This window comes from Colletotrichum higginsianum, chromosome 4 (assembly GCF_001672515.1).
Source record: "Colletotrichum higginsianum IMI 349063 chromosome 4, whole genome shotgun sequence".
Lineage (NCBI taxonomy): Eukaryota > Fungi > Ascomycota > Sordariomycetes > Glomerellales > Glomerellaceae > Colletotrichum > Colletotrichum higginsianum.
Window position 1 is genome coordinate 3,435,117 of NC_030957.1, and position 26,544 is coordinate 3,461,660.

At 53.2% G+C, this 26,544-nt stretch overlaps 10 protein-coding genes across 10 annotated transcripts; 4 read left to right on the forward strand and 6 right to left on the reverse strand.

Moving 5' to 3' along the window:
• Positions 1 to 1,255: 1,255 nt before the first annotated feature.
• CH63R_06352 (Calcium-dependent protein kinase) lies at positions 1,256 to 2,965 on the forward strand (the record flags this gene model as incomplete). Its single annotated transcript, XM_018301327.1, has 3 exons — positions 1,256 to 1,302; positions 1,378 to 1,835; positions 2,016 to 2,965. 3 exons carry the CDS (start codon positions 1,256 to 1,258, stop codon positions 2,963 to 2,965), a joined length of 1,455 nt encoding a protein of 484 aa, XP_018159177.1.
• A 1,369-nt stretch (positions 2,966 to 4,334) lies between these two features.
• On the forward strand, positions 4,335 to 5,427 carry CH63R_06353 (Short-chain dehydrogenase; the record flags this gene model as incomplete). Its single annotated transcript, XM_018301328.1, has 5 exons — positions 4,335 to 4,383; positions 4,480 to 4,867; positions 4,908 to 5,020; positions 5,080 to 5,271; positions 5,345 to 5,427. The coding sequence occupies 5 exons, from the start codon at positions 4,335 to 4,337 to the stop codon at positions 5,425 to 5,427; spliced, it is 825 nt and encodes a 274-aa protein (XP_018159178.1).
• Positions 5,428 to 6,304: 877 nt separating this feature from the next.
• On the reverse strand, positions 6,305 to 8,850 carry CH63R_06354 (Nitrogen assimilation transcription factor nit-4; the record flags this gene model as incomplete). The annotated part of the gene is made up of 4 exons (XM_018301329.1): positions 6,305 to 6,334; positions 6,532 to 7,604; positions 7,660 to 8,531; positions 8,594 to 8,850. 4 exons carry the CDS (start codon positions 8,848 to 8,850, stop codon positions 6,305 to 6,307), a joined length of 2,232 nt encoding a protein of 743 aa, XP_018159179.1.
• Positions 8,851 to 10,964: 2,114 nt separating this feature from the next.
• CH63R_06355 (F-box domain-containing protein) lies at positions 10,965 to 12,170 on the reverse strand (the record flags this gene model as incomplete). The annotated part of the gene is made up of 1 exon (XM_018301330.1): positions 10,965 to 12,170. The coding sequence occupies one exon, from the start codon at positions 12,168 to 12,170 to the stop codon at positions 10,965 to 10,967; it is 1,206 nt and encodes a 401-aa protein (XP_018159180.1).
• A 2,550-nt stretch (positions 12,171 to 14,720) lies between these two features.
• CH63R_06356 (4-coumarate-CoA ligase 2) lies at positions 14,721 to 16,734 on the forward strand (the record flags this gene model as incomplete). Its single annotated transcript, XM_018301331.1, has 4 exons — positions 14,721 to 15,198; positions 15,258 to 16,258; positions 16,313 to 16,416; positions 16,482 to 16,734. The coding sequence occupies 4 exons, from the start codon at positions 14,721 to 14,723 to the stop codon at positions 16,732 to 16,734; spliced, it is 1,836 nt and encodes a 611-aa protein (XP_018159181.1).
• Positions 16,735 to 17,642: 908 nt separating this feature from the next.
• On the reverse strand, positions 17,643 to 17,998 carry CH63R_06357 (uncharacterized protein; the record flags this gene model as incomplete). The annotated part of the gene is made up of 2 exons (XM_018301332.1): positions 17,643 to 17,845; positions 17,941 to 17,998. The coding sequence occupies 2 exons, from the start codon at positions 17,996 to 17,998 to the stop codon at positions 17,643 to 17,645; spliced, it is 261 nt and encodes an 86-aa protein (XP_018159182.1).
• Positions 17,999 to 18,151: 153 nt separating this feature from the next.
• CH63R_06358 (Monooxygenase) lies at positions 18,152 to 20,048 on the forward strand (the record flags this gene model as incomplete). Its single annotated transcript, XM_018301333.1, has 2 exons — positions 18,152 to 18,387; positions 18,464 to 20,048. 2 exons carry the CDS (start codon positions 18,152 to 18,154, stop codon positions 20,046 to 20,048), a joined length of 1,821 nt encoding a protein of 606 aa, XP_018159183.1.
• A 408-nt stretch (positions 20,049 to 20,456) lies between these two features.
• Positions 20,457 to 21,372, reverse strand: CH63R_06359 (uncharacterized protein; the record flags this gene model as incomplete). The annotated part of the gene is made up of 2 exons (XM_018301334.1): positions 20,457 to 20,560; positions 20,616 to 21,372. The coding sequence occupies 2 exons, from the start codon at positions 21,370 to 21,372 to the stop codon at positions 20,457 to 20,459; spliced, it is 861 nt and encodes a 286-aa protein (XP_018159184.1).
• A 1,930-nt stretch (positions 21,373 to 23,302) lies between these two features.
• On the reverse strand, positions 23,303 to 23,623 carry CH63R_06360 (4-coumarate:coenzyme a ligase; the record flags this gene model as incomplete). Its single annotated transcript, XM_018301335.1, has 1 exon — positions 23,303 to 23,623. One exon carries the CDS (start codon positions 23,621 to 23,623, stop codon positions 23,303 to 23,305), a length of 321 nt encoding a protein of 106 aa, XP_018159185.1.
• A 2,002-nt stretch (positions 23,624 to 25,625) lies between these two features.
• On the reverse strand, positions 25,626 to 26,186 carry CH63R_06361 (LysM domain-containing protein; the record flags this gene model as incomplete). The annotated part of the gene is made up of 1 exon (XM_018301336.1): positions 25,626 to 26,186. The coding sequence occupies one exon, from the start codon at positions 26,184 to 26,186 to the stop codon at positions 25,626 to 25,628; it is 561 nt and encodes a 186-aa protein (XP_018159186.1).
• Between the last annotated feature and the right edge of the window lie 358 nt (positions 26,187 to 26,544).

Here is a 26,544-nt window from a genome sequence, read left to right on the forward strand (position 1 = left end):
GGATAAAGACCTTGCGTTAACACGTCCCAGCTTATAGGCAGGTCTAGGCTGTGGGTGAAGTGGAGGCGACGGATGACTGGCTGCATCTTCATTTATACGAACGCCAGCGGTTCGTCCGTTTCGAACCCTTGGGCCAGCCTGCGCAGCGCAAACGTGACAGGCTACTTACTGTCCAAGTCAACTTGTCTGCCAGGATCAACCCGATTTTCCCATGTTATGTACCAAGATGTAAACAGAGACTGACCAGGTGGGTTGCTCATCAAATCATCTGAAAGGCATTTTTAGCATTGTTCATCATCGCCCAAAGCCGAAAGCTCCCATAATTCTAGCACAAAAGGCACACACTGCCTGGCGGGTACTCATCCCTACCAAGTAAAATCAGTCGCTCATTTGTCTCCGGAACTCGCCCAACTCACTGCGCCATGGCTTGCTATTGCAAGCAGCATCAACTGGATTGTCCATGTCGCCCTGTGTCACAGCCACAAAGCCAGCCTGGTTAGACAGACCTAGCTAATAGACATGTCGAGCATTGTGCAGCAATCTAGCAATCACAAATATGTCAACCCCTAATCCAAGGGAACGGTGTGAGATTCAACGATTTTCCTTGAACATGGCCGATGCCATGTACATCGTACACCTGGGAGGTGCAAGGGCACCTCACAGGGCGAGAGAGTACAGTGTGGGTTGGCGGGGGCTGTCGGCAGATACAGACTCATCGGCGCCCCATAGAGCGGTTCAAACGCTCCGGCGTGCGGGGCCAGGTGGGGTTTTAACGAGGTCTGTGGACAGTGTGAGGTCATAACAATCAACAACATTTCCACTCGTCTGCCTAGGTAGGTACTAATTGATCACTTCTACTTCAATCCGATCACCTGGTGAGGCTGAACACTTACTTGGGCAGCTACCCTACCAACAGCACCCAGGCATTAATTGATCGATTGCATCCTACTTTGACCTTACCCACCCCAAACATTATCGGCACGCCGATGCTTCGATAAGCCATCAAATCTCTCCACCGACACCCCGCGACCATCGCAACCCGTGCTCTGTCTCTCGCCCGTCCGCCCCGACAACAACACGGCGCACCCATCAGTCACATCATTTGTTACCCGACCCTCGACTACTTCGATCTCCGGCCGGATACACTAAAGCACCCGCATACGAACGCCGTATCTCTTGTTGCCTCTGGCCATGCTTGAGGATTTTCTGCTGGTCTGACGACCCAGAGCAACACCACCACCCTGAGGCAACAGCCATGTCGTTGATTCCATACCACCCGCGAGAAGGTCGCGAGATAGTCCTGTTCGTCGCCTTTATTTTTATCCTTCCTTTATTGACTCTTCTGCTGGCCTGTTGTTCCTAATGCCGTTCTTCTAGCCGCCATCGTAACGCCATCGTCGTCCGCGATCCCTCCTCCCAACGACTCGAGATTCGAGGCCTGTCCGAGTGCCCGACTTGCCGCCAGCCTTTGCGATCATCCTCCCCAGAGCGCCAGTTTGACAGCACTCGCCATCATGAGTCTTTCGTCGACCCCAACTACTTCCGCATGCTGCGAGCCGGCGGCCACGGAGCTCGCGTCGATCACCCTCCGTCCAGTCCCATCCGCCGATTTGTACAACCAAGCTTACCCCATCCGCAAGCTGCGGTCATAGACGAGACCGAGGATGCCGAGTTTATTTCGAGCACACCAGCCGTTCAAGAGGGCAGCCGCATTCGCCGTGAGGCCTTCAGCCCCAATTACTTCAAAACTTTCTTTGTCGAGGAGAAGGAGCTTGGCCGTGGGGGTAAGGGCGTGGTGCTGCTCGTCCGCCACGAAATTGACGGCTGCCATCTCGGTATGTGCTCTCCGTAAACAGACGTGTCTGCACGAAATCCGACTGTTATCTGATCCTTCCAAGGTCACTTTGCATGTAAGCGAGTGCCCGTTGGCGACGATCATGCATGGCTCGAAAAAGGTACGCCATTTGCAAATCAAACTCCTCCCACCAATCTCTGCTGAAACCAGATCTTCTCAGTGCTCGTCGAAGTTGAGTTGCTCGCCAAGCTATCACACCCGAACCTGGTCTCTTACCGCCACGTTTGGCTTGAAGATGTCACATTGACTCGGTTCGGCCCCAGTGTAGCATGCGCCTTCATCCTGCAACAATATTGTAATGGCGGCGATTTGCTTCAGTACATCATTGGCGACCAACCGAAGGAGTCGACCAAGGAGCAGCTTAAAGCGCAGATGCGCCGCAAGTCCAAGGGTCAGCTCGAACTTCCCCGCGACCAGTTCAATTCACAAAGACTGTTGTCTTTTGAGGAAATATTCTCCCTCTTCAAAGACATCACCTCTGGACTGGCGTATCTTCACGCTGCCAGCTATATTCACCGTGACCTCAAGCCAAGCAATTGTCTTCTGCATCGTGAAGGCAACGGGCTGCTCTGTCTGATCAGTGACTTCGGCGAGGTTCAGTCGGAGAACATGGTCCGCAAGTCAACTGGATCGACCGGAACTATCTCCTACTGCGCCCCAGAGGTTTTGAAGAAAGACTCAACTGGGCGCTACGCCAACTTCACCACAAAGTCCGACATTTTCTCTCTCGGAATGATTCTCTACTTTATGTGCTTTGGTCGTTTGCCTTATCGTAGCGCCAATACGATCAACGAGGAACTAGAGGACATCGATGAGCTGCGCGCGGAAATCACAGACTGGCAGGGATTCCAAGACGAGCGTAGAGAGCGGCCAGACCTCCCATCAAAGCTGTACCAACTTCTCAAAAAGTTACTTGCCCTCGACCCTTTGCAACGCCCAAGCGCAAGCGAGGTTCTGGGCGCAATGAAGACAGAGTCTAGTCTGGATGGTGTACCTCGAGGTAGGAGCTCAAGCCCGTCAATGGGTATCAATGGGCGCCGGATTCAGAGTCTGGATTCCCCAATGCCCCCAAGCACCCCCGTGTCAGGTTCGTTTCTCATCAACTTCTAGAGGTTACGCTATCTATCAAGCTGACTTCGTCGCAGATCCCCATAAGCAAGCGAGGTATCCATCGTCCCAAGAAGGTTACAACATTCCTAGTAGGGCAGCTGATGCCGATTCTTCACGAGCCGGCTTTCAGAAACAGTCGGACTCTGGCTCACCGAGGCTTCGACCTCAGGCCCAGGCAATGGTTTCCTCGCGCAGTCAAGACAGTTTTATCCGTCTATCCCCCGAACGGGAAGAGAGCGTGGATTCCAGCAAAGACGAGCCCCTGAACTCGCCGCCCCTGCTGATGCCGCCTCCTGCCACGCCTTTCGAAGCCCTGCGGCACAAGCTCATGATAGGAAGAATGCGAGCTAGTCAGCTCGTGCGCTACAACGCCAATCCTCTCCTCGCAGTCCTCCGGCTCGGCTTTTTCCTGAGCAAGATGCTTAGTTTGACGCGCCCTTGTTGGCCATTTATGGTCAGTCCAAACATTGCAGCACCTCTGGTGATGCTGGCTGCGCTCGACCTTGGCCTTGCCAGCGCCGGTACGAGGCCGCTCACTCCATATGGGCGGGAGACAAGTAGACGTATGCCCAATGGTCTACCCTGGGCCTGGGGCCTGCGAGGGAGTGTCGTTCTGGTCGTTCTGCACCTGATTGTTCTCTGGTTTGGCCGTCACTGGAACTCTCTGTGCACAAGGGGATCCAACACATGGCATCTGTCATGATTCAAGTTCATAAGATCGGATGCATTGGCAAGATTTTGAAAAGATCGAGCACGAACCACAAGGCGACTCCTACATTGACTGAACATGCCACCGACTTTGAGCACCCGGTTGGATTCCAATTGTCTCAAGGAATGGCCGATGAGTGTCGGTCACAAAAACGTGCGATGGATGGCATTATGAACGTTGCTTTACGTCTCGGGCGGGTTTCTATTCTAATAGCATTAGCTAACGATTCTGCTTTCATCGGCCGACCCCCTTATCTAAGGGTGCATACGGCTGGGTATTATTCAATCTGCAGGTCGTGTCAGGTAGGCAGCCTGGGGATCAATGGAGCTGCGTTCTGCTGCTATGAGATGACCGTCACGCGTAGTAGTAATCAGACGCTGTCCTGGTCCGAATCTGAGGCCGGGTATTCTTCTCCGCGATCATCCCGCTTCACTTCGCAAAGGATTCGCGCGATTTTACCACCGATACACCTTAGCTCATACCGATGGAGGCTTATGACAGTAGATTGGTCGTCCGCAAGCAGGATCGGAGAACGGCAGATCTCACTGTCTCATCCCATAATGTTCCATTCCATTCCGCCAAGTGTCCGTGCAGTAGAACTCATAGGCGCTTCGAGCCACCATGGCCTAGGGCCTTGATCTGTACCTCATTCAAAAAAAAATGGCGTCGCTTCTTCGAGGCACTGCCTTCATCACCGGCGCTGCTTCAGGTAAACCCAGCCATGTGACCCAAAACACCATGCAGCATTCTTGTTCTGGATCGTGATAATGGCTTTGGACTGACGCTGAGTGATCTGGTCTACAAGGTATCGGCCAACAAACCGCCTTGGCATTCGCGAAAAACGGCATCACACGCCTCGCTCTTGCTGACGTTAACCGTGAGGCTCTCGGAGCAACAACCGACCTTCTAGGGCGTCTGTATCCCACTGCCGAAGCCCTCTGCCTCCCGCTTGACGTCCGCGACGCCTCGGAAGTGAATACCAGCATCGGCGAGGTGGTGTCGCGCTTCGGACGTCTCGACGTCGCCGTGAACAATGCCGGAATCGGAGGCAGTGGTCGGTCAACGCATGAGTCTGATGAAGATGAGTTTCTCCGAGTTGTCGACATCGACCTGCACGGGGTGTGGAGATGCCAGCGTGAGGAGATCAAGGTCATGCTGAACCAAAAGTACGCGCAATGGCCCCCGAAGCCTAGGTATGGTATAAGACGCGCTGCTGCTGATGTGAGCATCTAGGGATCTGGGGTTCCGACGGGGCCGTGGCGCCATCATCAACGTCGCGTCCGTCCTCGGCGTCGTGTCGCCCGCGCCATTCCTGTTCCAGACGGCCTACTCGACTGCGAAGCATGGTGAGCTACCAAACCGACCCAACCTAGCAGTGGGTTTTCTGTTGACACAAGGTTTTCAGGAGTGATGGGCCTGACCAAGAGCGATGCCAACACATACGGACCTCACGGTATCAGAATCAACGCCATCTGCCCTGGTTTCATTGCGACACCAACCATTCTTTCTCTTGCACAAGAGCCCGGGGGTGCGATAAGTCGCTACATCGCCGATACACCGCTCCAGCGTCTGGGCACAGTTGAGGAGATTGCTGATTGTGAGAATCGCCCACCTCCCTTCCCTTCCAGGTTTCCTCTTGCGGGCTAACCGATCATCGATTTGAATTCCAGGCATCACCTTTCTTGCTTCCGATATGAGTAGCTTGATGCAAGGCGCCGGTCTGGTTGCTGACGGTGGGCTCACGGCACGTTAGCATTGAGGCCAACATACAAGTTTGCTCACACCGTCTAGCTCGTAGCAGCGAGGCGGAGTGGTGCTTCTAGATGCATGGAAATGGCCAATATAGGGATCATTTTGCAGCATTTATGCAGTCACTCCGAATTGACATTGTTTTCATGGTGTGTACCAAGGCGCATGTCAAATCCAATGTGAGGATCTGGCTGATGACAGTGGTATTGATAACATGGTAAAACATCGCCTTGGTCTTCGTATGGTTGCGTCTTTGGATTACTTCGGTTTTCATGCGGTTAATACTGTATCAAAAGCTCATAAAATCCAGCTCATGGTTTCTGGGGGCTTCATATGTCCTATCCCTGACCACCTTGTCCGCGATTGAGCTCTGCACTAGGTCACCAAGACTCACCGAGGCCATCATGTTGGAGTCCATCTCGCTGCCCATCCAGCCCATGTCTCCGCCGAAAAGACCGACGGCCGGCGATGTACTGTAGTTCTTTTCCTCGTTCTCGGTATGCCTCCGATTCATCTGATCGCCGAGGATTGGTCGTGATGCCGCTGGCTTCAGTAGAGCAGCACTCTCGCCTCTTATTCCACTATTCTGCGCGACTGATGTCGAATCGGGACCGAAGCCGGCTGTCCCTGAGCCACTTTCGCTTATCAGCTCATCGTACCCAAAGTCTGCATTCCGGGACGTAGACACCGGACTCTCGTCAAATGTGACAATTGGCCAGCTGCCAGACGGCGGTGTGATAAGAATCGACTTCCCAGTTGTCTTGATCGTGGTTTTTGATGTTTTTTCTGGCTCATTTTCGGACCCTTTGAGAAAGGCCAGGTTGAAGTGCTCGTGTTTATCGCCATTCGTTGTAGATGCGGGCAGGTCGAACAGTGGACGGTTACCGACAGCAAAGCAACTTTGCGAAGACCTGCGACGTGTTTCTTGTAGCTGTTCAGTGAAGAATGGCAAAGGTGGGCGGCTGAGCTCCGATGCTCTTCGAGCACCAGTGAAACACGAACGTCGTCTTTTCCGCGGTTGTTCATCGCTAGCGTCTGCTTCACGTGTTTCCGGCAGGACTGAGTTTGTACTGTTTGAGCTGCATCTCAAGTTCGAGCTCGAACACACCCATTTTCCGCTACCAAGCAATGTAACAAGTGGCGGAGAAAGGTCAGCAGGGTCCCCGATGTCGTTTCGGAGCTTCAAAAGAACCTCCTTCAGAAGGTTTTCCATGCATGCCGCCGGTTGGTACGATTGACCCATGTCACTGATGGCACTGGCCAATATCTCTAGGCCCCTGAGATACGTTCGACTTTCTGGCGCGCGGCGACGGTACGTGGATGCTGCTATCAAGGCAATAGCGGCTGTGCCAGCGTGCTGGACGCCCGTGATGAAGATCTTGGTACCGTCGAATCTCTGGCGGTGTTGCCAGAAGATCTTTGCTACGCACATCGCGTGAAAGCTGCATACTTGACGAGAAGACGACATCCTGTTGGCTTCTATACTCGTACAGGGGCCGTTGGTCTCTGGAGAGAATTTGCGGTGCTGAAGTGAGGCGTCTCTTGAGTCTGAGCTTGGACCTGGAATTGCGTACTGACCGGTGCTCATCTCGTCGCCGGTCTTCCGATCATATTCCGCCCACGGACGATGAAGCAATACCATGGAAACATGATACTGCTGATGCAGAAGAAAGTAGTTGAGAGCGGCGTGTTCGATGTTGGCAGATTTCCATTGCAGATGTTCCGGTAATCGCCTGTGCCAATCTCGAAGTCGACGCTCGATTTCGATGGCATGGAAATACGCGGCGTCTTTTTCATCGCTGCTTCCATTGCACTTGTCATCACCGTCTACATGAGTGATGTCGTGGGTTTGAGGTTTGCCTCTCATTTCAGCGATGCGACTTGAGAGTTCCATCAGTTCTACGAGATGGGTCTGGATCTCTTCAACATTGTCTGCTTTGTCGGCAACCCCGGGCCATTCCTTGGGGGAACTCGGCTTAGAAAACCGCCTGGAGTGCAAATCGAGGTCAATGTCTCGATGTTTAATACTCGTTGGCCGACCAAGAAACAGCGCCCAATACTTGTCATATAATACGCAGGCTCTCATTGCCATGTGACGGATGTCGACCTCCTGTTCGCTCATGCCGTTGTCACGGCAGTCGATGTGAAGCCCAATGTCGAAAGCCAACCTGATGGCCATTCCTGGAGAACATATTAGAAGGGTGCACATGAAGCAGGAGTCTTTTTCCAGGCTCACCCGTATACATCCAACCAGAGTTATCTCTGCCAACGCCGCACTCCAGATCGCCGAGAAGTAGGAGAGCCAGTACGCTAGGAATGCCGCCAGGCTGCTCAAGTTCTGATTCAGCCATAGTTTTGGCCTCTCTGTGCAGGCTGCTCTCCCGGGTTCCCATTGCCATCTGCTTGACATCTTCTCGGGAGGGATCAGCAAAGCGGAACCCTATGGCTAGGATTGAAACATGCAGGAATGATGAGTAAAACTTTCGGTTTTGCAACTCCAGGGCAGATTCAAACGACTCTCTAGGTATGGTTCGAAGCGTGCTGTCGTAATGCGTCCAGAAGTTACTCATGAGGTAGTCGTGGGTCGCGCTGTTGAGGGTCCGGAGATAGCTCTGGGCTCGACCAACCTGTTCCGACGGCTGGCGACACTGAAGCTGGTCGCCGGATTCGATTCGATACAAATGAAAGTTAGCCGTAGGCCCGAAAAAACGTAGCTGTCCAGAAAGCTGATCAAATGACAGATTTCCTCTCGTCGACAGAAAACGGTGGGTAACATCTTCCTGGTTCGGTTCGGTTGTGCAAGAAGATTGATTCTTTAACACTGGCCACAATCCCGATCTTGTGACCGACGCGACTTCGGCAAGGTCGCCATCTTGTGCCGTGCAGTCTTCGCTCCCTGAATCTGACAGAGAAGAGGCCTCCGGACCGATGGGTTTTTTAGCCAGGATTTTCCGTTGTTCGTCTGACTGTTTTGAGGGTCCTGTGGCCTCATGTCTCGATTTTGGGGGATGTACTGCTGGAGGGGGTTGTATGTCATTGTCCAGAAGCATGTGCTCGAGCATGGCGATACGGTTGGACAGGGAGGACATGTATGCCCTCGATATTGGCCTTTTGTCAGAGTCAGGGTTGTAGATCTCATTGGGCTGGGAACCATGATCTTGCGCACGTACCGTCGCCGCTCGTCGTCATTCTTGATGATGCACTCGCTGCTGGCCTTTTTACACTGAATGCACTCGGACTCGCCCTTCGGAACCACACACCGAATCCTCCTGTCGCGGCAGGAGGCGCATGCAACAGAGGCCCTATGCCTCACTTGTGGCTTGCTGCCGGGACTGGATGTTGGGGTGCGAGAAGGAATTGTTTTCTGGGCAGCGACTTCAGCAGCTTCCTCCAAGGCTGACTTGTTCTCCCCCTTCATGAAAGTCATTCTGTACACAGTGGTGTTGCGTGGCAGAACGTGCCAGGGCATCAACAGGGAATAGGCTTAGATTGCGAGGACGGACTGTCAGTTAGTCCATGAAATGGACTGCGTGTATTGTATGTGAGGTTGAAGAAGGCGTACAGGAAGATGGTAAGCTCTGAGAAGGTAGTCTCGACATCAAGACCTTAAGCCGAAAAAGCTCAGGAACATCGAGAGACAGGTGAGCCCGCCGTGACGATAAACAAATGGGGCATGGAAGTGTCACGCAAACCACCCCTCTTTCACGACTTGCTGCAAGTTTTGGTCAGAATAGGATTGCCGGCTCGGTTTACCGTATAGACCACCGGCAGGACTGTGGATCCCGAGAACCGACAGATGTGGTAAGATGCGGTGGTGCAGGCGCAGACGCAAAAGGTAGAAGACGTAACAGACATCCTGTTGCCCCGAGACTGGACTTGAAGCAAGCTCTCTGGATCCGAACTCAAGACTTGTCAGTCCTGGGGACTTGCCAGCGCTCCGACCTCGAGCCAACATCGTGGTCCTACCAAAAACCAGGTTTCACGGCACAACATTTGTCAGTGATTTGGCATCTGGTCCTTGATAGCCACCATACTGCCTCTGAGAGAGCGCCTTCAGACCATCCACTACCCCAGACGGGGGAGCCTGAGTCTCTTCCGCTGAACCCACAATCGATGGTCTGGGGATAGTGGGTCGATAGGAAAGGGCTTGCAGCTTGGTCACTGGCCCCGGGTCTGTTTGAGGACATGGAGAGCGCGCGGGGAGGGGGCGAGGAAAGAATACAAGGTCCCAAGTCGGCAATGGATTGTCCGGCGACACGAGAGCGGATGAGCCTCTGCTGCCTCGAAGCCATGTGGCTGCATGTCGGATGCGGGGATGACAATGGGCCCACCCGTCACCGCAGATATACGATGCAAGTAGCATAACGTGCTGGCGCGTTCGAAATCGAATGAGGAGGAAGAAAGGAAGAGACTGATCGGCGACGGTTGCCCGCGGCAAGTCAATTCCTGGCTGGGCCGGTTCCTCTCTTCGACCTTTTTTTAACGGCTCACAGCGGATCGGTATCCAAGCGGGGCCTGAGAAGAAGAGCGGATCGTGGATTTCTCATCTGCCATTCCCGGGTGACGGGACGTGGCGGATTGACTGTGGAACTATCATGGCCTTGACGGGTTGGACGAGCACGTCGACGTTGCGCCGACGCCAGGGCGAGGTTGGAAGTCGGAAACAGAACATGAGGGAGGAGTGGATGAACGGGGAAGATGCAAGCCAATTCACAACCAGTGACGTAACCCCGCGTTATCTCCGCGTCCTCAATCCACCCAAAAGAGAGGGGCCAGAACCAATGGTGCCGCGTCGGGATCGTGCTGTTGCGCGTCGGTCTCCCTCCTTCTCCTCCCCCCACTCGCACTCATTGATGGTGAAGGGGGCAAGCGGCAGAACACGTTTCTCACTGGATTATCAACTCCTGCCTAGCATTGATGCATGTGGTTTGATCCATCTCGGTCTGGAGCCGTACCCCCATGGTTGGTCATGCGCATCCCCGACCTCCCGAACCCGCAGCCTGCAGCTTGGTGGGTATTTCACCCTCATATGTCTCGCCTTTTGACCATACCTTCAAGAGGGTGTGACTTTCTGATTGGGAAGACTACAGATCGGACGCGCAGGCAGAACGCTGAAACGGATATCAAGCTGAGGGATGTGGGAAAATACTCACACGGCCTTACCTTCAGCCTCCAAGTCCTCCAAAGCCATACTTGAGGCTGGCTATTGACCACCGAGCTCACGGCGAAAACGTAATAGAGACCACCGGGTCCCGCTCGGGATAAATGGTTCAATTCATCGCAACTTACCTATCCCTTTTATAGTGTTTGTGCTACAGGAAGGGCACGAGACGTGTCATCGGATAACTGAGAGCAATAAACTGCAAGCGTAAACATTGCTAGTTTATACCTCTTCATACAGTGTCGTTTAGGCTTCGTGTCCGGTTAGCCTGTTTTTTGTCTATTCTCTGTGTGCTCTCACCAGTTGTTTGGTTTGTTTTCTAGACTGTCTACCATCTGTTTATACTCTTGTATGAGACCCAAATTCGCCCAACTCCTCTTCTAGTCAAGGTCACCTTCCGTGTCGAATCCACCAATAATATCCAGCTTCAGACCCTGTTCTTTGCATGCTTGTTTAATCTCTGCAGACACTCCGTCGTCGCCCTCGACCACAACGAATGTCCTCCACGTCTTAGCGACAATGCTCCTAGTCTGGACTGTGTAGAGCAAGAGGTCCGTCACCTCCTCATCCGTGCCCATCTCGTTGAAGAACTCCAAGGTTTCCATTTCGGGCGGGAGGCCGACCGAGTGCATTCGTGGTTTCTTGGACGTTTGACCGAAAAGTTGATAATCCCAGTTCATTCGCATTGTCTTGAGCGCCTCAAACTCTCTCATTCTCAACGGCTTGCGGCACCCAAGCGTCGGTGAATCGATGGTCAACGTCTTCAGAGAGTGCGCCTGAGATGTGAGCGCGAGCACGTAGTCGGCGAAATTGTCGGAACTCTCCTCCAGTTCTGGTCTCGGTTCTGACGTTTGCGTCATCACGAACTCCTCCAGCCCCTCTGGAAATTCGAGAAGGTCCGATAGCCCATCGTCGTTGATGTCGCATTCGATGAAATGCAACCTTTTCAATGCTGTCTCGTGGGGCCGCTCCATGAAGTCGAACCCTTTCTCGTCAAGCTTGGCCCTCTTGATTACCAGAGTTTCCAGCGTTGGGTGGGCAAATATGTGGATGTTTTCTCGCAGGTCCCAATAGGCGTCGTTGGGGCACTGGTAGAAGAGCGTACACTCCTTAAGGTAGGCCAAGTCGAAGGGTCCGTTGAACAGGGTCCCGATACCGCGCAATAGAACTTCTGGCACGGCAATGTCGAGCTTCTCCAAGTTTGACATGACGGAGAGCGTGCGCGAGAGGGTATCAGAGCGCGTGGGATCGTAATGAGAGTTGTGGACAGGTCCGTCCAAAGCCAGTCGCGACAATTCCTCATTAGGGTACACCAATTTCACCTCGTTGATAGCTGAACCACGGCGTGGCCGACGGCCTAGTGACTCGCTGAATGTGAGATGAAGCTCCGGGCTTTGGAAGTGAACGCTTTTGTACAAGACGGCATCGGCCAGCCTGTGGTACCGTTTGTTCAATCGCGACACATTGCATAAGTCTTTTTGAGAAAGCTGGTTGAGCGTCTCAAAGAGCAGCTCCTCAGGCAAGGCGGCAAGGCGATCACGTCTGGCATCGCCGCCGTTGGTGTCGCCGTCGGGGAAGAGTAGCATACTCGTTGCCGAATATGAACTCGGGCCTGATCCCAGTGGAGTGGTCTTATCTTCGTATCGTGGGGTTCCTCAACCGACGGGCCTTGCGGGAACAGCGGGGCGATTTGGCGTCTGTGGATTGAGCGGGTTAAATAAAAAGTAAGATTAAACCAGAGAGGTGTATATTAGTGACGGGGTCCAAAGAAGAAGAAGAAAAGGCTGCCAAAATGAAGCGATGAACGACTTTGCACGAGAACCAGGGCCCAGCATCTATCTATCTCATGCGGCGGATTGGTGATGAAAGCTGTGTGGAATGTTTGAACTTTGGAAGTTGAATTTCAGCTGCAACCATCGTAAGGTGGCCACTGCAGCGCACGGCCACTGTGGCTGGAGTGTGGCAGAAGTGCAAGTGTCATGCCGACCTGCTATGTATGCACCTTACTCTAGGTACCTAGGTACTGTATGTACTGTAGGTAAACTTCCGTTATGTTTCCGGAAGAAATACGTACTTGTCCGGAAGATGGGTTCTTCGACCGGGGACAACTCCGGCGCAGTCTCGGTCTTCTCCATCAAAATTGGAATCAATGCCCCGCTTGGACCCCGCACCCGGAACCGCATAAGACCGAGGTCAGCAGCATCCCAATCATCCATACCCGAATTGACAAACGAATGCGACTGTCATCGAACGGTGTCATCCACATTGTAATAGAGCGTCTTGGGAAGTTAATCAGCATTGCTCTCGAGTCAGAAAGACGACATTGGCACTCGCTCTTTGACTCGGCAGTTTGGCACCCAGCGGAGCTCCTGTTGAAATAGCTGCTTGCCTCGACTATTGGTCGAACAACAGCACCCTGCAGGTGAGTGACTTTCCTATGGGAAGTTTTGGGACACTTGATGTCAAGTTGTTGGTTGTTAAGTGTCGCGCCAAGTTCTGCATGCATGGGTCTTGTGCAAGAGAGAACGAAACTTTTCTTGAGGGTGTGTGAGGGCAGCAGTAAGTCAATCAAACATGGACTCTACGGCCTTCTTGTGTGAAACATGATGAAAATGTTGATTGTATAGCGACGGGGACCCAACAGAAGCTGGTTGCTGGCTTTAGTTTGCCTCTCAAGATCCATCAACAGGCTGAGAGTATTCACAGAATCAAAAACCATTCATGGTCAATCTGACGTGCTGACCTGTGAGTTGATCGATCGCGAAGGAATGGTGAGCGTGTACGACGGGTCGATAATGAGGAAGACATTGTCTGATGACAACGATATAACTTATTAAAAGGGAAGTGTTGCATCATCCGGAAGATTGGTCAGCAGCCTGATGTGATAAAACTCTACGGGTAGACCTTACCTATTGAGTCACCATCTGCTACGTTGGGAGAAAGAAACCAAAGGGAAAGTTAGGTGTCTGCCTAGGCAGATGCGCTAATAACTTATCTAGATGGAGTTCAAATTCTCGCATCCCTTCTGTCCCTTATCTGACCTTCTTTGACATCCTTCCCGGAGCCAAATGCGCATCTCTGACATCGATCTTCACGCCGTCTCGAAGCTGATGATCGGCATCGACCTGTTACCGCCATCATGGTTGGTCATAATTCAAGTAAGCCGCCAATGATAGCTTTGCTGCCGGCGAACAGGGGACACTGCGACCCGGCGATTCCGAAGACGTTGCCGAGTCGAACTGAGGGGCTAATTGCTACTACTTATGTCCTTGGTGGGGCCCAACTTTGGATCAGACCCTGCATCAACTCTCGGCGATGATGTTCGATTTGATGTTTTTCGGGCCTGTCTCAACCGCAAAACTATGCCCCAGGTGCGTCTTCATCTTGTGGCAATCACCAACAACAGGCTTGTTTGCACCACTCGATGCGCCCGCCAAGGCATCACAGGGGCTCCGTATCCAGTGTAGAGTACATAGCTTCTCTGTACTCAATTACATGTGACATGTTCCATCTGAGACCTTCGTCTAACAGTTTTCTTAACATATCATACCCGACTACGGATAATGATTTTCAAATACTCGATATTCATAGCAAGTCCGATGCTAATCTCATGTATGCAATGGAGAGATGGTCAAACTTCTCGACGGCCCGGTCGATGCCCTGCTCACCATCCAGCTTCCTGGGTGTGATGTTTACCTGAGAACATCTTATTAGCAGGAACGTAGTGGCCATACCTATGCCCAGCTTTCGAGAGCCTCCAGTCGCGAGCACACTCTTCCCTTCCAGGGGGTAGGCGGGACCTAACCCTTGGAGTTCCCACGTGAACGCTGTCAAATAGTTCGTTCTAAACTTCGAGGCGGTGAGTTGGCAGCTTGAGGGGGATAGTCCTTCTTTTAAAGATTGAGAAAGCAGTCTCGATCCCCAGAATCTTTCCGGATACCAAGCTATTTGGGCTGATCTCCTCTTAAACATCCGGGAGGTTCGGGTAGCTACGTCAAACCCAATTACCTACCCCGCATGTTGGCCGCTTCTTACCGAGACGATCCGAGGGTCGACATGACCAAGCTGACTGGAATCAACTAGTAAAGCTGGGGAAAACACTGCAACACCCCTTCTCTTGATTGGGATGTGAAGACATGGTTATTTGGACCAAAGGCTGCACTTCTCCCGACGCTTACCTTGCGTACTCTGATATACGACAACAAGTCTCTCGCTCGACCGTCTCCACCTTTCCTCAAGCTGAGCTGTCAACGCCGGCTTGTCTCAAAAGCGCAAACCCCTTGAGAGCTGTTTTCAAGATGGTTTTCAAATCGCCCTATCCTTCGTTGGAAATACCGAAGACGAATGTCCTTTCCTATCTTTTCCCCGAAAACTCAACACCATCTAGCGAGCCTCTCTGGATCGATAGCGAAGATGACCGCATCAATCTATCGCCACGACAAATGCTACAGTGGGTGAAAAGAGTTGGCATGGGCCTTCAGAAGCTTGGACTTCAAAACGGGGATGTCGTTATGATGTGCACACCAAACCAAATATTCGTGCCGGTGGCCTACCTTGGCATTGTGTCTGTCGGGTGCATCTTTAGTGGCGCCAACCCAGCATACACAGTTCCTGGTTCGTTATGTCTCCTCAACTATGCTTGACGCTTCAGTGCGTAGGCTAATCACTCGTAGAGCTTGTCCACCAAATGACTAACACCGCGGCCAAGGTGGTGCTTGCTCACCCAGCCTACATCAAACGGATTCTTGAGGCGGTTGACAAATCTAACATTCCCCGGAGCCGGGTTTTTCAGTTCTCAGAGAATGAAAACGAATCACGAGACGGAGTTCCAGATTGGAGGCAAATGCTGGGCAGTCCGACCCAGGCAGATTCTTATCGTTGGCCAGAACTTGACGCGGAAGAATCGACCAGAACGATTGCAACCATCAATTATTCCTCGGGAACTACCGGACTTCCCAAAGGAGTGTGCGTCTCTCATTATAACCTCATAGCCAACGTCGAACAGACAATTTTCATGAGATACGCAGAAAAGCCTTACAGTTTTGCGCGTCGGCCGCAGGAGAGGTGGATCGGGTTCTTGCCCCTTTATCACGCCTACGGTCAGCTTTACGCCATACTCATGGCCATGAGGTTGAGCATCCCTATTTATGTCATGAAAGAGTTCCGATATGAGGACTTTCTCTTCGCGGTGAGCAAGTTCAGAATTACAACCTTGCAGGTGGCGCCGCCAGTTTTGGTGATGCTTTCGAAGCGTCCAGAAACTGCCCGTTACGACTTATCAAGCGTCAAGGAAATGCTCTGTGGAGCCGCCCCCTTATCGCGAGAGCTTCAGAACGAGTGCCAAAGAAGATTTTCGATGCAGATTAACCAAGGATGGGGGATGACGGAAGTGACTTGTGGAGGTATCGTGGTCCCTGGTGGCGTTAAGGATGACAATGGCAGTGTTGGCAAGTTGATTCCGAACTGCGAGTGCAAGTTGATCGACGACGAGGGCAAGGAGGTTGGCTTTGGTCAACCGGGCGAGCTCTGCATCCGAGGTCCCAATATCTGTCTCGGTTATTGGCGCAACGAGACTGCCACCCGGGAGACGCTGGACCAAGACGGATGGCTTAAGACTGGAGATGTCGCCGTCTGCAACGAGGAAGGCTATTTCTGGATCGTGGATCGAAAGAAGGTGAGCATTTTCTCTGAATATGTGGTCTCGGGCCCCCAGCTAATATGTTTCCAGGAACTAATCAAAGTCAACGCTCTACAGGTCGCCCCCGCCGAGCTGGAGGCCGTCTTGTTAGAAAACGAACATGTCGCAGATGCTGCCGTGGTTGGAATTGCCATGTAAGTTATGAAAAAAATGCCTAGGAAAGCGGAACGCTCGGGTATCTAACATAAGGGTCCATCAGTGACGGAAATGAGTGGCCCAGAGCCTATGTTGCCATCCAAGACGTGTCGAGAGGGAATGTCAAGCCCGAAGACATACAAGAATGGGTCAAGCGGCGTGTTTCCAAGCACAAGGCGCTGGTAGGCGGCGTGGTATTCGTTGACGAGGTTCCAAAGCTGGTCAGCGGCAAGATCCAGAGGAAAGTGATGCGAGAGTGGTCCAAGAGGGATGCTGCGGCCTTAGCAGAGTCGAAAGGACCCAAGTCGCATTTGTGACGTCCTATGCTATTGCGCATATACCTAGGTCGGCAAAGTCTTCCAATATCGCTCCTGGTCAGAGCTCTCGAGGGTTTGATAGGCGACGTCAGCCCGTTTTGGTGTCTCCGGGCCTTTCAAGCGGCCGTTTCCACCAACAGAGCGGCAAGGCAGTGCCGGTTGTTCGTATGGAGAAGCCCGGTACATAACAGCGCTGGTTCCAGACGGCGCTGTCCACAGTTTCGACGACCAACGTGGCTAACTGCTGGTTGGTAAATAAACTTCTCACCCCCTCCATCCTGGAGCGACACTGGGTTCGCACTACTTCAGGGCACAGCCCCGAGGAACACCCATCTGAAGTGACTCGGAAGGCTAGTTATGCTCAACGCCACAGCGTGTAGTATGTACGGTACTTTCATCTTCCTATGACCTTGTATAACCTTCAATGGCCAATAGATGCTCTCCAGCTCGTTCCGATCACCCGCCATATCTGCTCCTCGTCGTCGGCATATCGTTGAATCTCAGTCGGATGAGGCTTCATAACCTGGCATCAGAGCCGCCATCCACTCGCCACTTTTCGTTATCTTCGGGCATGCTTCGTCATGGTTCGGCAGAGGGTCACTCTTTCGACATCATCAATGCGATTGTCCCCTATAGCTAACTGCGAAGAAACGCGTGATTCATATCCCCATCGGCACATTATAATGTCTTGAACTGAAGTACTACGTGTACAACACAGGACCTGTATTATTCGAAGAGGGCCTCATACGTGTGCCGTCCAAAGACAAAGGTTTAGAAACGTCCCAACTTGGAAACAGTGCATCAACAAGCCTTGAGACTAAGTGTTCGAACCGCCATGTCCGTGGTCCAAGCGGGCGCTATCCCCTCGACATGACTGGGGATCGTTCCCAGTGCCGTCTTTCGTTGAGTCAGTAAAGCTTGCAACCTGACAAACGACGTTCCTTCTTTTCTCGCACACCTGACTCGAAATAAAATGGAATGGCAATGCTCTTGAACGGCAGAAGTATTAGTGTTGACCTGCGGTAAAACACCACATGCGGTGAGCCGTACTCTACCCCAGCGTGGTATGTGTGCCCCGGGACAAGGCGGTCCACATTTTTTTTGTTTGGAACTGTTTGTGAGGTTTGTTTCCGACGTGGTCACTGAGTTTCGTTACCAATATATTAGGGCAAAGCAGAATACTGGAGTCGAGAAGGTGAAACGCACCATGGCCAATTGCGCAGACATCCTCCATCCTTCTGCCCGTCCAGATAGGTGTATTCATTCGATTGTCTCCGGTTTCTTCAACACCATCCTTCCTCTTTATACTTAGCCTTTTCTGTTCCTAACTGGCGAAGCACGGTCATTTGCGTTGAGATCCCTCGTGGTTTGGTCGAGTCTATGTTCGTCCTTCGGCGTTTGCTATCACTACCCGATCATGGGCGACTTTCTAGCATCGGCGACGACGACTCAACCCGGTGACCAAGATATCGCAAATAGGCTTTCGAGCCCGATCCAAAGCGAACGAAATATCCGAGTCATATGTATCGGTGCCGGCGCCTCTGGGTTGTTGATGGCGTACAAACTCCAGAGACATTTCCAGAACTACTCGCTTCAGTGCTACGAGAAGAACCCCTCCGTAGCGGGGACTTGGTTCGAAAACAAATACCCAGGGTATGCGAACCCTTCATCGAAGCCCTCTGCAGACAATTTCCCAATCTCTTAACCGCTGACATGCCACTCCCGTCAGCTGTGCTTGCGATGTTCCGTCTCACAACTACACCTGGAGCTTTGAGCCAAAGCTGGACTGGTCTTCGGTGTACCCACCAGCTTCGGAGGTTCTCCAATACTTCGAGCACTTCTCAAGAAAATACTCACTGTACCAATACATCAAACTTCAGCACCAAGTTGTAGGGGTGTACTGGGACGTCCAGAATGGCGGCTACGACGTTCATGTCAAGAACGTGACAACTGGGGAGACAGCCATAGACCACTGCGATATCCTCATCAACGCCAGCGGCATCCTCAATAACTGGAAATGGCCCGCAACTCCAGGTTTGTTAAATTACAAGGGTATTCTCCTCCACACGGCCAACTGGGACGACTCCGTCTCTCTCGAAGGCAAGCACGTCGGCCTCATAGGCAACGGCAGCTCAGGCATCCAGGTTCTTCCTGCAATCCGCGAGACGTGCAAAAAGGTTACGGCCTTCATCCGCGAGCCGACGTGGGTGTCTCCTATGCAGGGTTTAGAACAACACAACTTCACCCGCGAGGAGAAGAATGAGTTCGCCAACAAGCCCGGCGCGCTGCTCGAGTACCGCAAGAACATCGAATCTGGGCTTAACGGTCAATTTGGCATCTTCCTCAAGCACAGCCAGATCAACGAAGAAACCCGCGCCTACTTTACTCATCAGATGAAGGAGAAGTTGAGAAATCCTTGCCTCGAATCGAATCTTATCCCGGAATGGAGCGTAGGCTGTCGCCGTCTAACACCGGGGGTCAACTACCTCGAGTCACTCACTAAACCGAACGTCGAAGTTGTCTATGGCGAGATTAAAGAAATCACAGAGCGTGGGTGCCTCTGTGACAACGGCCAAGAGTACCCCGTCGACGTCCTCATCTGCGCAACCGGCTTCGACACCTCCTTCAAACCTCGTTTCCCCGTCGTTGGGCCCTCTGGTGACAACCTCCAAGACAAATGGGCCGTCACTCCGGAGTCATACTTCGGCGTGGCCGCAGCTGGGTTTCCCAACTATTTCCTTATGCTCGGCCCCAACTGCCCCATAGGCAACGGGCCAGTCTTGTCGGCCATCGAGGCACAGGCAGATTGGATGCTCAAGGTCATCGACCGATACCAGACGACCAACATCGTCGAGGTCGCTCCCAGAGAAGAGGCTGTCCGCGACTTTGTCGAGTACAAGGAGTGGTTCATGAGCAAAACCGTCTGGTCGGATACGTGCCAGTCGTGGTACAAGTCCGGCGTCAATGGACCTGTCGTGGCCTTGTGGCCAGGGTCGACGCTACACTACATCGAGGCCATCAAGGAGGTGAGATGGGACGATCTGGAGGTCAAGTATGCCGGCAATCGGTTCGCCTGGCTGGGCAACGGGTACTCGCAGACGGAGCTTGATGATACCGCGGATTGGGCATATTATATCCGGGATGAGGATGACGACCCACCACTGACGACAGCTGGAAAGCGGAGGTTGCTCAGCAAGAGTGGTACTGTCAAGAGTAGGAATATTGTGGTATACAGCGGCAAGCCTAATGAGGCCAAAGAGCATGGCCAGAGCAAGAAATGGCTGGGCTATAATGGATTGGTTACCACTTTCTAGTTTCCTTTGCAGTCATTGACAAAAAATGAAATAAGAACAGCCAATGACTTAGTTGCCTAGGCATTATCAAACGTGTGAGCAAAGCTCTCTGGTCTGATGCTAGCCGAGTTAAAAAGAACATGTTCAGCTGTAGAGCTGGGCGTTACCATCTCAATCAGGTGAGTTAGTCATAAGCTGAATCTGGAATGACAAGCTTGGAGGCTGACGGCCAGGAACAACATGATCATAGATCGCGGCCCTCAGCTATGCGTTGCCCCATTATTGCCTAGAACTGGTCAACTCGCACATGGCATCAAGAATGAAACGCGCAGGCAGAGACAAAACGGAAAGTAGCAACATGGATGCTAGTTCGACCTCGTGGGAGCGGGAGTGGGTATTCGTCAAGGTCGTTACAATACAGAATGGAGATTAGGCCACCTTGACTTGCGCCGTTGCTTCAGCTTCTGCCTCCTCGATGTGTTTTTTGGTTCCTTCAAAATCCGGCATTACTTTTGGCTTGCTTCCCAGAGCCACTGCGACTTTGTTAGCGAAGAACCTGTGAGCAACACGAGCAAAGACACTACTCACATCTGTCAAAGAGATAATAGGAGGTAACAAGCAGAATGGGCATGGCGACCATCGTCGCGGTCCACTTCCTTGCCGCTGTGCCGTACGCCTTGCGGTACTCTTTACTATTCGGGTTCAGCTTCGGGTGGGCCTCCGGCTCCGACTCCGGCGCGCGGGGCGGATGAGGGTATGTAGGGGCAACAGGTCGGGTCGGGGCCGTTGTTGGGGCCACCGCTGGAGTGGGTTTCGGGGCGCTCGCTGGTGTTACTGTCGCCGAGGTGGCAGTAGGCGCAGGGCTTGAGACAGGCGTGGGAGTCCTGGGAGCGGCGGCAGCAGCAGCCTTGGTCGTAGACACCTTCTTGTTCGCAGTTGCGGTGGCAGCTCTGGTAGCGGTTGTAGAACTAGCAGTGTTCTTGACGGCCTTTGCGGCTTTGGGGGTTGTGCTCAGAGGGGCGGCAGCAGCGGACTTCGCAGTCGCGGAGGTGGGCTTGGTCGAGCTCGTCTTCGACGTAGCAGTCCGCGCCTGAGTAGTCTTCTTGCTTACGGCGCCAACAGTGCTCGCGCTCTTCTTCGTCGTGGCGGCGGCTGTTGTCTTCCTCGCGGCGGCGGTGGCTTTCGGAGTCGTGACAGTTGCAGTAGCCGTCGTCGACTTTATAGCGCGTGTCGCATAGCATCGCTGTGCGAGGAACCCTGCGTGACTTGGCACCGCTGTCGAAGCGGCTGATACAGCTCGCCAGCTGGTGTTCGCGAGAGTTCGGGGAAGAGCCATTGAGTTCATGGCTGGTCGTGATGGTCTGTAGGTGAAGATACAGAGAACAGAGGAGAAGGTAGGTACCTCAACGACGGTCGGGATCGTGGGTAACGCTCGTGACAGGATGAGTTTCGCGCCTCAACAAACATAGAGTCATAGCATGCTTTGTGGGAAGAAACAAACAGGGATGTCGGTTAATGTGCGCCGTCGAGGGATGGACATTTGGACGCAGAAAGCGACTCTATCCCGACCGACGGCGCGTTCGCGTCGTGACGCTTCATGCGTTGGAAATTGCCATGTGGGTTCTGCAGGTTGGTGAACAGCCAAGGCCGGCTACGACAGCTGGCGGCAGATGGCTTCACAACCTCACTTACGCATTCGGGGTTTTCTCATCAAAGCCAGCCAGCCCTAAGCTGACTTATAGCAGCGGAAACCATCGCTTTGACACCAAAGTCCGACCATGCCTTAGGGGTACTATCAATCCAGTATTCCCTTTTTTTCTTTCCGAGGGGGAGCGGGTGGCGGGGCTTGACCAGAGAGAGGACTGCAGCGATAGCGCAAGTGGGACAGCAGGCAGAACGGTGCAGCCTTACAGTATTGCAAGCCAGGACGGACTCCGAGATCAGGGCCATGCTGGCCTAAGGCCCAATAGTTTGTCTTAATACTGACACAAAAAGTGTAGTCCGGGTACCGATCTCATCTTTGTACGAGGGCTGGCCGAGAGAGTTGCTCGTTGCCGAGTTGTCTCAGGAGAACAACACTGCACTCGCTGAAAATCCAAACGAGGAGCTACAATCATGTGTCCGGCTTGGAAAACTCAAGACGTCTTAAGAGCGGGGGCCGACAGCGACTGTCAAGACGAGAGCCACGGTTGTGTCCGAAGCGTCGTTGACCTTCGATTCCTCTGATTGGGAAATGCATCAGGCACGGGTTACGAATCTTGGATGCGGGGAGACTTCCAGGGCATCTTGAGCGGGTGTGATGTGATCTCGTCGCCTCGTCTTCTAGCGACTCCGACAAAGACGGTCGCGGCAACCCAGCTTGGTTTAGCAGGCTAGGGTTCTTTGTATTGTCAATCATGCGGTCGGCCTCGGCTTCGCCATTGCGTGGCATAACCGCTCTCCGGAGCTGGCCGCCATCAAGAGAGGCATGCTGGAACTCATAATGCGAGTACATAGCAAAGAATCTCGGAATGACGCCGCGGGGGAAGAAGTCAGACGTGACAGCTCCCACTCGGTCAACTATCAGGGTTCCTTTCAGGTTTTTCAATGGACAGAGTTCTCGAGATTGCTGCAGTGCCGAGACGTTTCTTTCACAATCGTGCAGGGTAACAACCAGTTGGACGAGCTGAGGATGAGGCCACAAACGGGACGAGGCAAATTCGCCTCAGCGGCTAAATCACATTCAATGCTATTGGTGGAGTGGATGCTGCAGCGCCTCGCCCTCTCTGATTTGTACACATCGACCTTGGATCAGCTGCCGAGTCCTGAGCAGGGACGAGAAGGATTGGAGATGCAAAATAGGAGGATGTGGCGTGGCCCGCTACTTGTATGGAATGACCCCGCTCGCGCAAGTGAGACAGTGCTTTGTCCAGGTCGTTCATAATGGCCTGACTATCTGCAGACCGAGGTGGCGTCGACATGCAAGCATCCACGCCCAGTGATCAATGGAGCATCAGTTTCCCTGAGACGGCAACAGTCTACAGCTCACAGCAGCTTTATCGGAATACGCGGCACTGAAGGGGTGGAACACAGAGCCAAGAAAGTGGAGGCAATACTCGTTTGACTGTTTTGTTTTTTGTTTGCTTGCTGCGGTGGTGACTTCTATGTGATATCTGATGCATTCTCTAGGTACTGTGTCCTGAGACCCGACTATGGTATGCTCCTACCATCACTCCGCCATCGCCATCTGAAGTACACCATGTCAACGCTCCCCTACTCGACCCTGCATCAAGGATTTACTTGGTGTTATTGAAGCGGTCGATACCGTTCTTAATACGCTTGTCGAGACCCTTGGCCATACGCTCAAGCGGTAGCCGGTTATCGATGCGACGGACCACGTTGGACACGGGGGGCTCGACGCGCTTGATGCCCCTCTCGGCGGTAGGGGTGAAGTAAGAGAGATTCCGCTCCCAACGGGGCGCCCACTTGGTGGTCTGAGAGGCGAGGCGGTGCTCGGCGCCAGGAAGCATGAGGTAGATGGGGAGAAAGGCGCCGACGGTGGCAACGCCATAACAGAGTGTCTCGGTGGACTTGGTGACGGGGATACGAGGGGCCATGTTGTATGGTCTAAGGGAGAAGGTGTTAATATCATGGACAGATGTTGATGGGATATTGTTGCACAGTTGTCTTTGATGGCGGGTAGGACGAGGTTGATGATTAGGCAGCGAGGAGTAGGTTGGATTGTATCTCTTCTTGTGAAATACCGGCAGGAGTATCAGTGAGGTGGGAATCAAGGGAGCCAATAGACGCACCGTATGCGGTTGATGGTGTTGTGGATGTTCTACTCGGTGTACGAGTGCGTGCTTGGACTAGTTGGTGAAGGAAACAGGTGTGAGCGATCTTGACGACAGACGATTTGAAGTGATTTGATGAAGGCAGAAGGAGCGAGACACGCGTTCCTAAAAAGCCACGGATTAGGAGGAATACGGCCTCTTCTTAAAGCAATGACTGGTTCAGGGGCAGTCCCTCGACGTAGTTCCTGTCTTGAGCGTGCGGGGTAGGACGGATCATCACGCGGACGAGCGTCTAATACGCCGCAGCCCAAATCCTGAAGGGTGGTGGCTTGACTGGCGTGACTTGGAAGGTACCGGAGGGGAGAGGGAAGGGAGGGACGGTAGACCGGCCTCCTGCTGCAACGCTGTGGGCAGATGTGTGACGCCAGCATGGGCAGGTCGTGCATTAGTTGGAGGTTGTTAAGACATTCGAGCTGTGGTGTTTCTTTGTTTTAACAGCACGCTATGGGGCCAGTTCCATCTTAGCTATCTACGCTGATTTTGCAATGAGGTGAGCCGATCCGGAGAACAGAGAAAGGGCGAAGGATAGAGGTAGAGAAAGAAGCTGCCCTTCTGTTCAGGCTGTGAGAGCAAGTTGTTTTCGCATGAATGACAGCCAACTCTCGCCTCTAAGTGGAGAGCTAGTCGACGTGTCGGTTTGCTGAGGTGAACAGGGACAATGCTCGCTGAGGTAGAGGCGTCTGGATGGAATGTGTCTGGGTGAGAGTGACTGGGAAGGGAGGGACTTGCAGCAGGATGTGGGGCGATTCGCGGGGGCCCGCCCTAGAACCCACTTCCCCAGACGCTGTAATTCCGGGGAAAACCAGCGCTAGACCTCGCCCGTGCTGGAACTCCCAGCGCGGCCCCTCAGTGGGCACGATACCCGCGCACGGCAGCAACACATTGCCAAGGTCTCGGTGCACCACTCTCAACGAAGGCTGTATCAGTTTGCAATAGCAAGAGGAAATTGGCACGCGCGTTAGAGCTTGTTTTCGTGGGCGGATGCTAGCAGCAGCTCGGATAAGGTTGATCCTATTTCGCCTACGGAAAGATTGCAGAGCAGAGTCGCGTCCATCCTCCCAAGGCACGGCGATAAGGGTCTGGAGAGTGTACCTGGCGCAAGGTACCCGAGTGTGGACCCGGGTATGCGCCGGTACTTCCGGGCACGTAGCGAATCCATTTCCGTCGTACCATCAGCCAACCCTCGACGTCGAATGGGGGCCCCTCCCCCACCTCTCTCTGCAGCCTGAAGGAGTTCCGCTCACTATGGTTGTTGAAGCGTGAGACAATCTGCCAATCTACTACAAATTCCCTGCTGCGTCGAACCTCTTGCATGTGATGCAGTGTGCCTGAGAATTGATGATTGATTGCCCTTTCCACCTACGTCGTACTGGATTCAATGACACTTCACTCAGTCACTATCTCATCGAAGTTGTCGATGCTGAGGCCTGCCAACGGCGAATCGATTCCTTGCCCTCATCGTAACGATGGGATACCGTGCTTGTTTGTGCAATTAGGGAACTCGGGCCGGTGCTATTCCTGTTGTAGGAGATGCCGTGCCTGCCATCTCGGTTGCCATCGAAATCATCTAAAAACCAAGCCCCAGAGACCAGTAAGGGGGGGGGGAGACGTCTGGCCTGGCCGTTCAAGTTCCTGCGGTACACAAGGCAGCGACAAGCACACAACTGCAAATCAAACTGGAAAAATTCCTCTAGGGTATCCAGCAACAAAAGCACTCGGCGTCTCACCACCCACACTCCCCCTCACCCCGGACGTCTCGATATCTTCATGCCGCATCCCCAACGGTGGGCACGCAGATAAAGCTTCCGACCTGCAACTTATCGCAGTTCAATCCTTCGTTCGCCTTGATCAGATCCTCGATGCTAATCTTCTGTCCCGTCGCAATCGCCCAGCACGTGTTGCCCTGCTCAATCTTGTACGGCACAGCCTGCTGCCCGCACTCCGGCGCGACTTCGTTTCCGTCGGACGTGCGATACAGCCACCACGTCAGCACGAGCAGAAAAAGCCCGATGATGACAAAGAAGTTGAGAAGTGGTCTCATCTCCTGCCTCCATGGCTTCTTCTCCGTCCACTGTTGTTGCTGCCGACTGCCGCCGCCTGAAGCGGAGTGCGGGATGAAGGGATCATGTTCGGCTTCCTCGGCCAGCCCAGACGATGGCCCGGATACCTGCGTCAGCTGCCCATACTTCTGACCCGGCGCGCCTTCCCAGTAGCTCCCGTCCGCGTCTTGGTATGTGTAAACTTGCGTGTCGGCATCGTAGCCCACGCGCTGCATGCCGTGTGGGAGCCGTTCCTCGTCCGTGTCTAGATGGGAGAAGCGGGACATTTTGGCGACTAAGGGAAAAATTGATTTATACGTGTAGGCCGGCCGTTCGATAAAGATGTCTGGAATTTGCACTTGTGTTGGAAACCGTCAAATGTCTCCTGTGCGACAAGTGATGTCGAAAACAAAGTAGGAGCTTGAACACTGAATTGGCACTGGCTCCAAGACCAGATGGGACGGCAGCCCCTGAGGCTGTGCAATGGTGGGACGTCATCGGCCGCTTATGTCATCGACGCTTGGCTCGGTGGTGCTCAGACCAGTCTTCGGCCCCACCCTCCCTCCTTCTGGTTTCTCTGCCTTCAACACCAGATGCACCGTATCTCAGCTCACCTCGATACACTCTTCTCCAAACTTTTCCTTC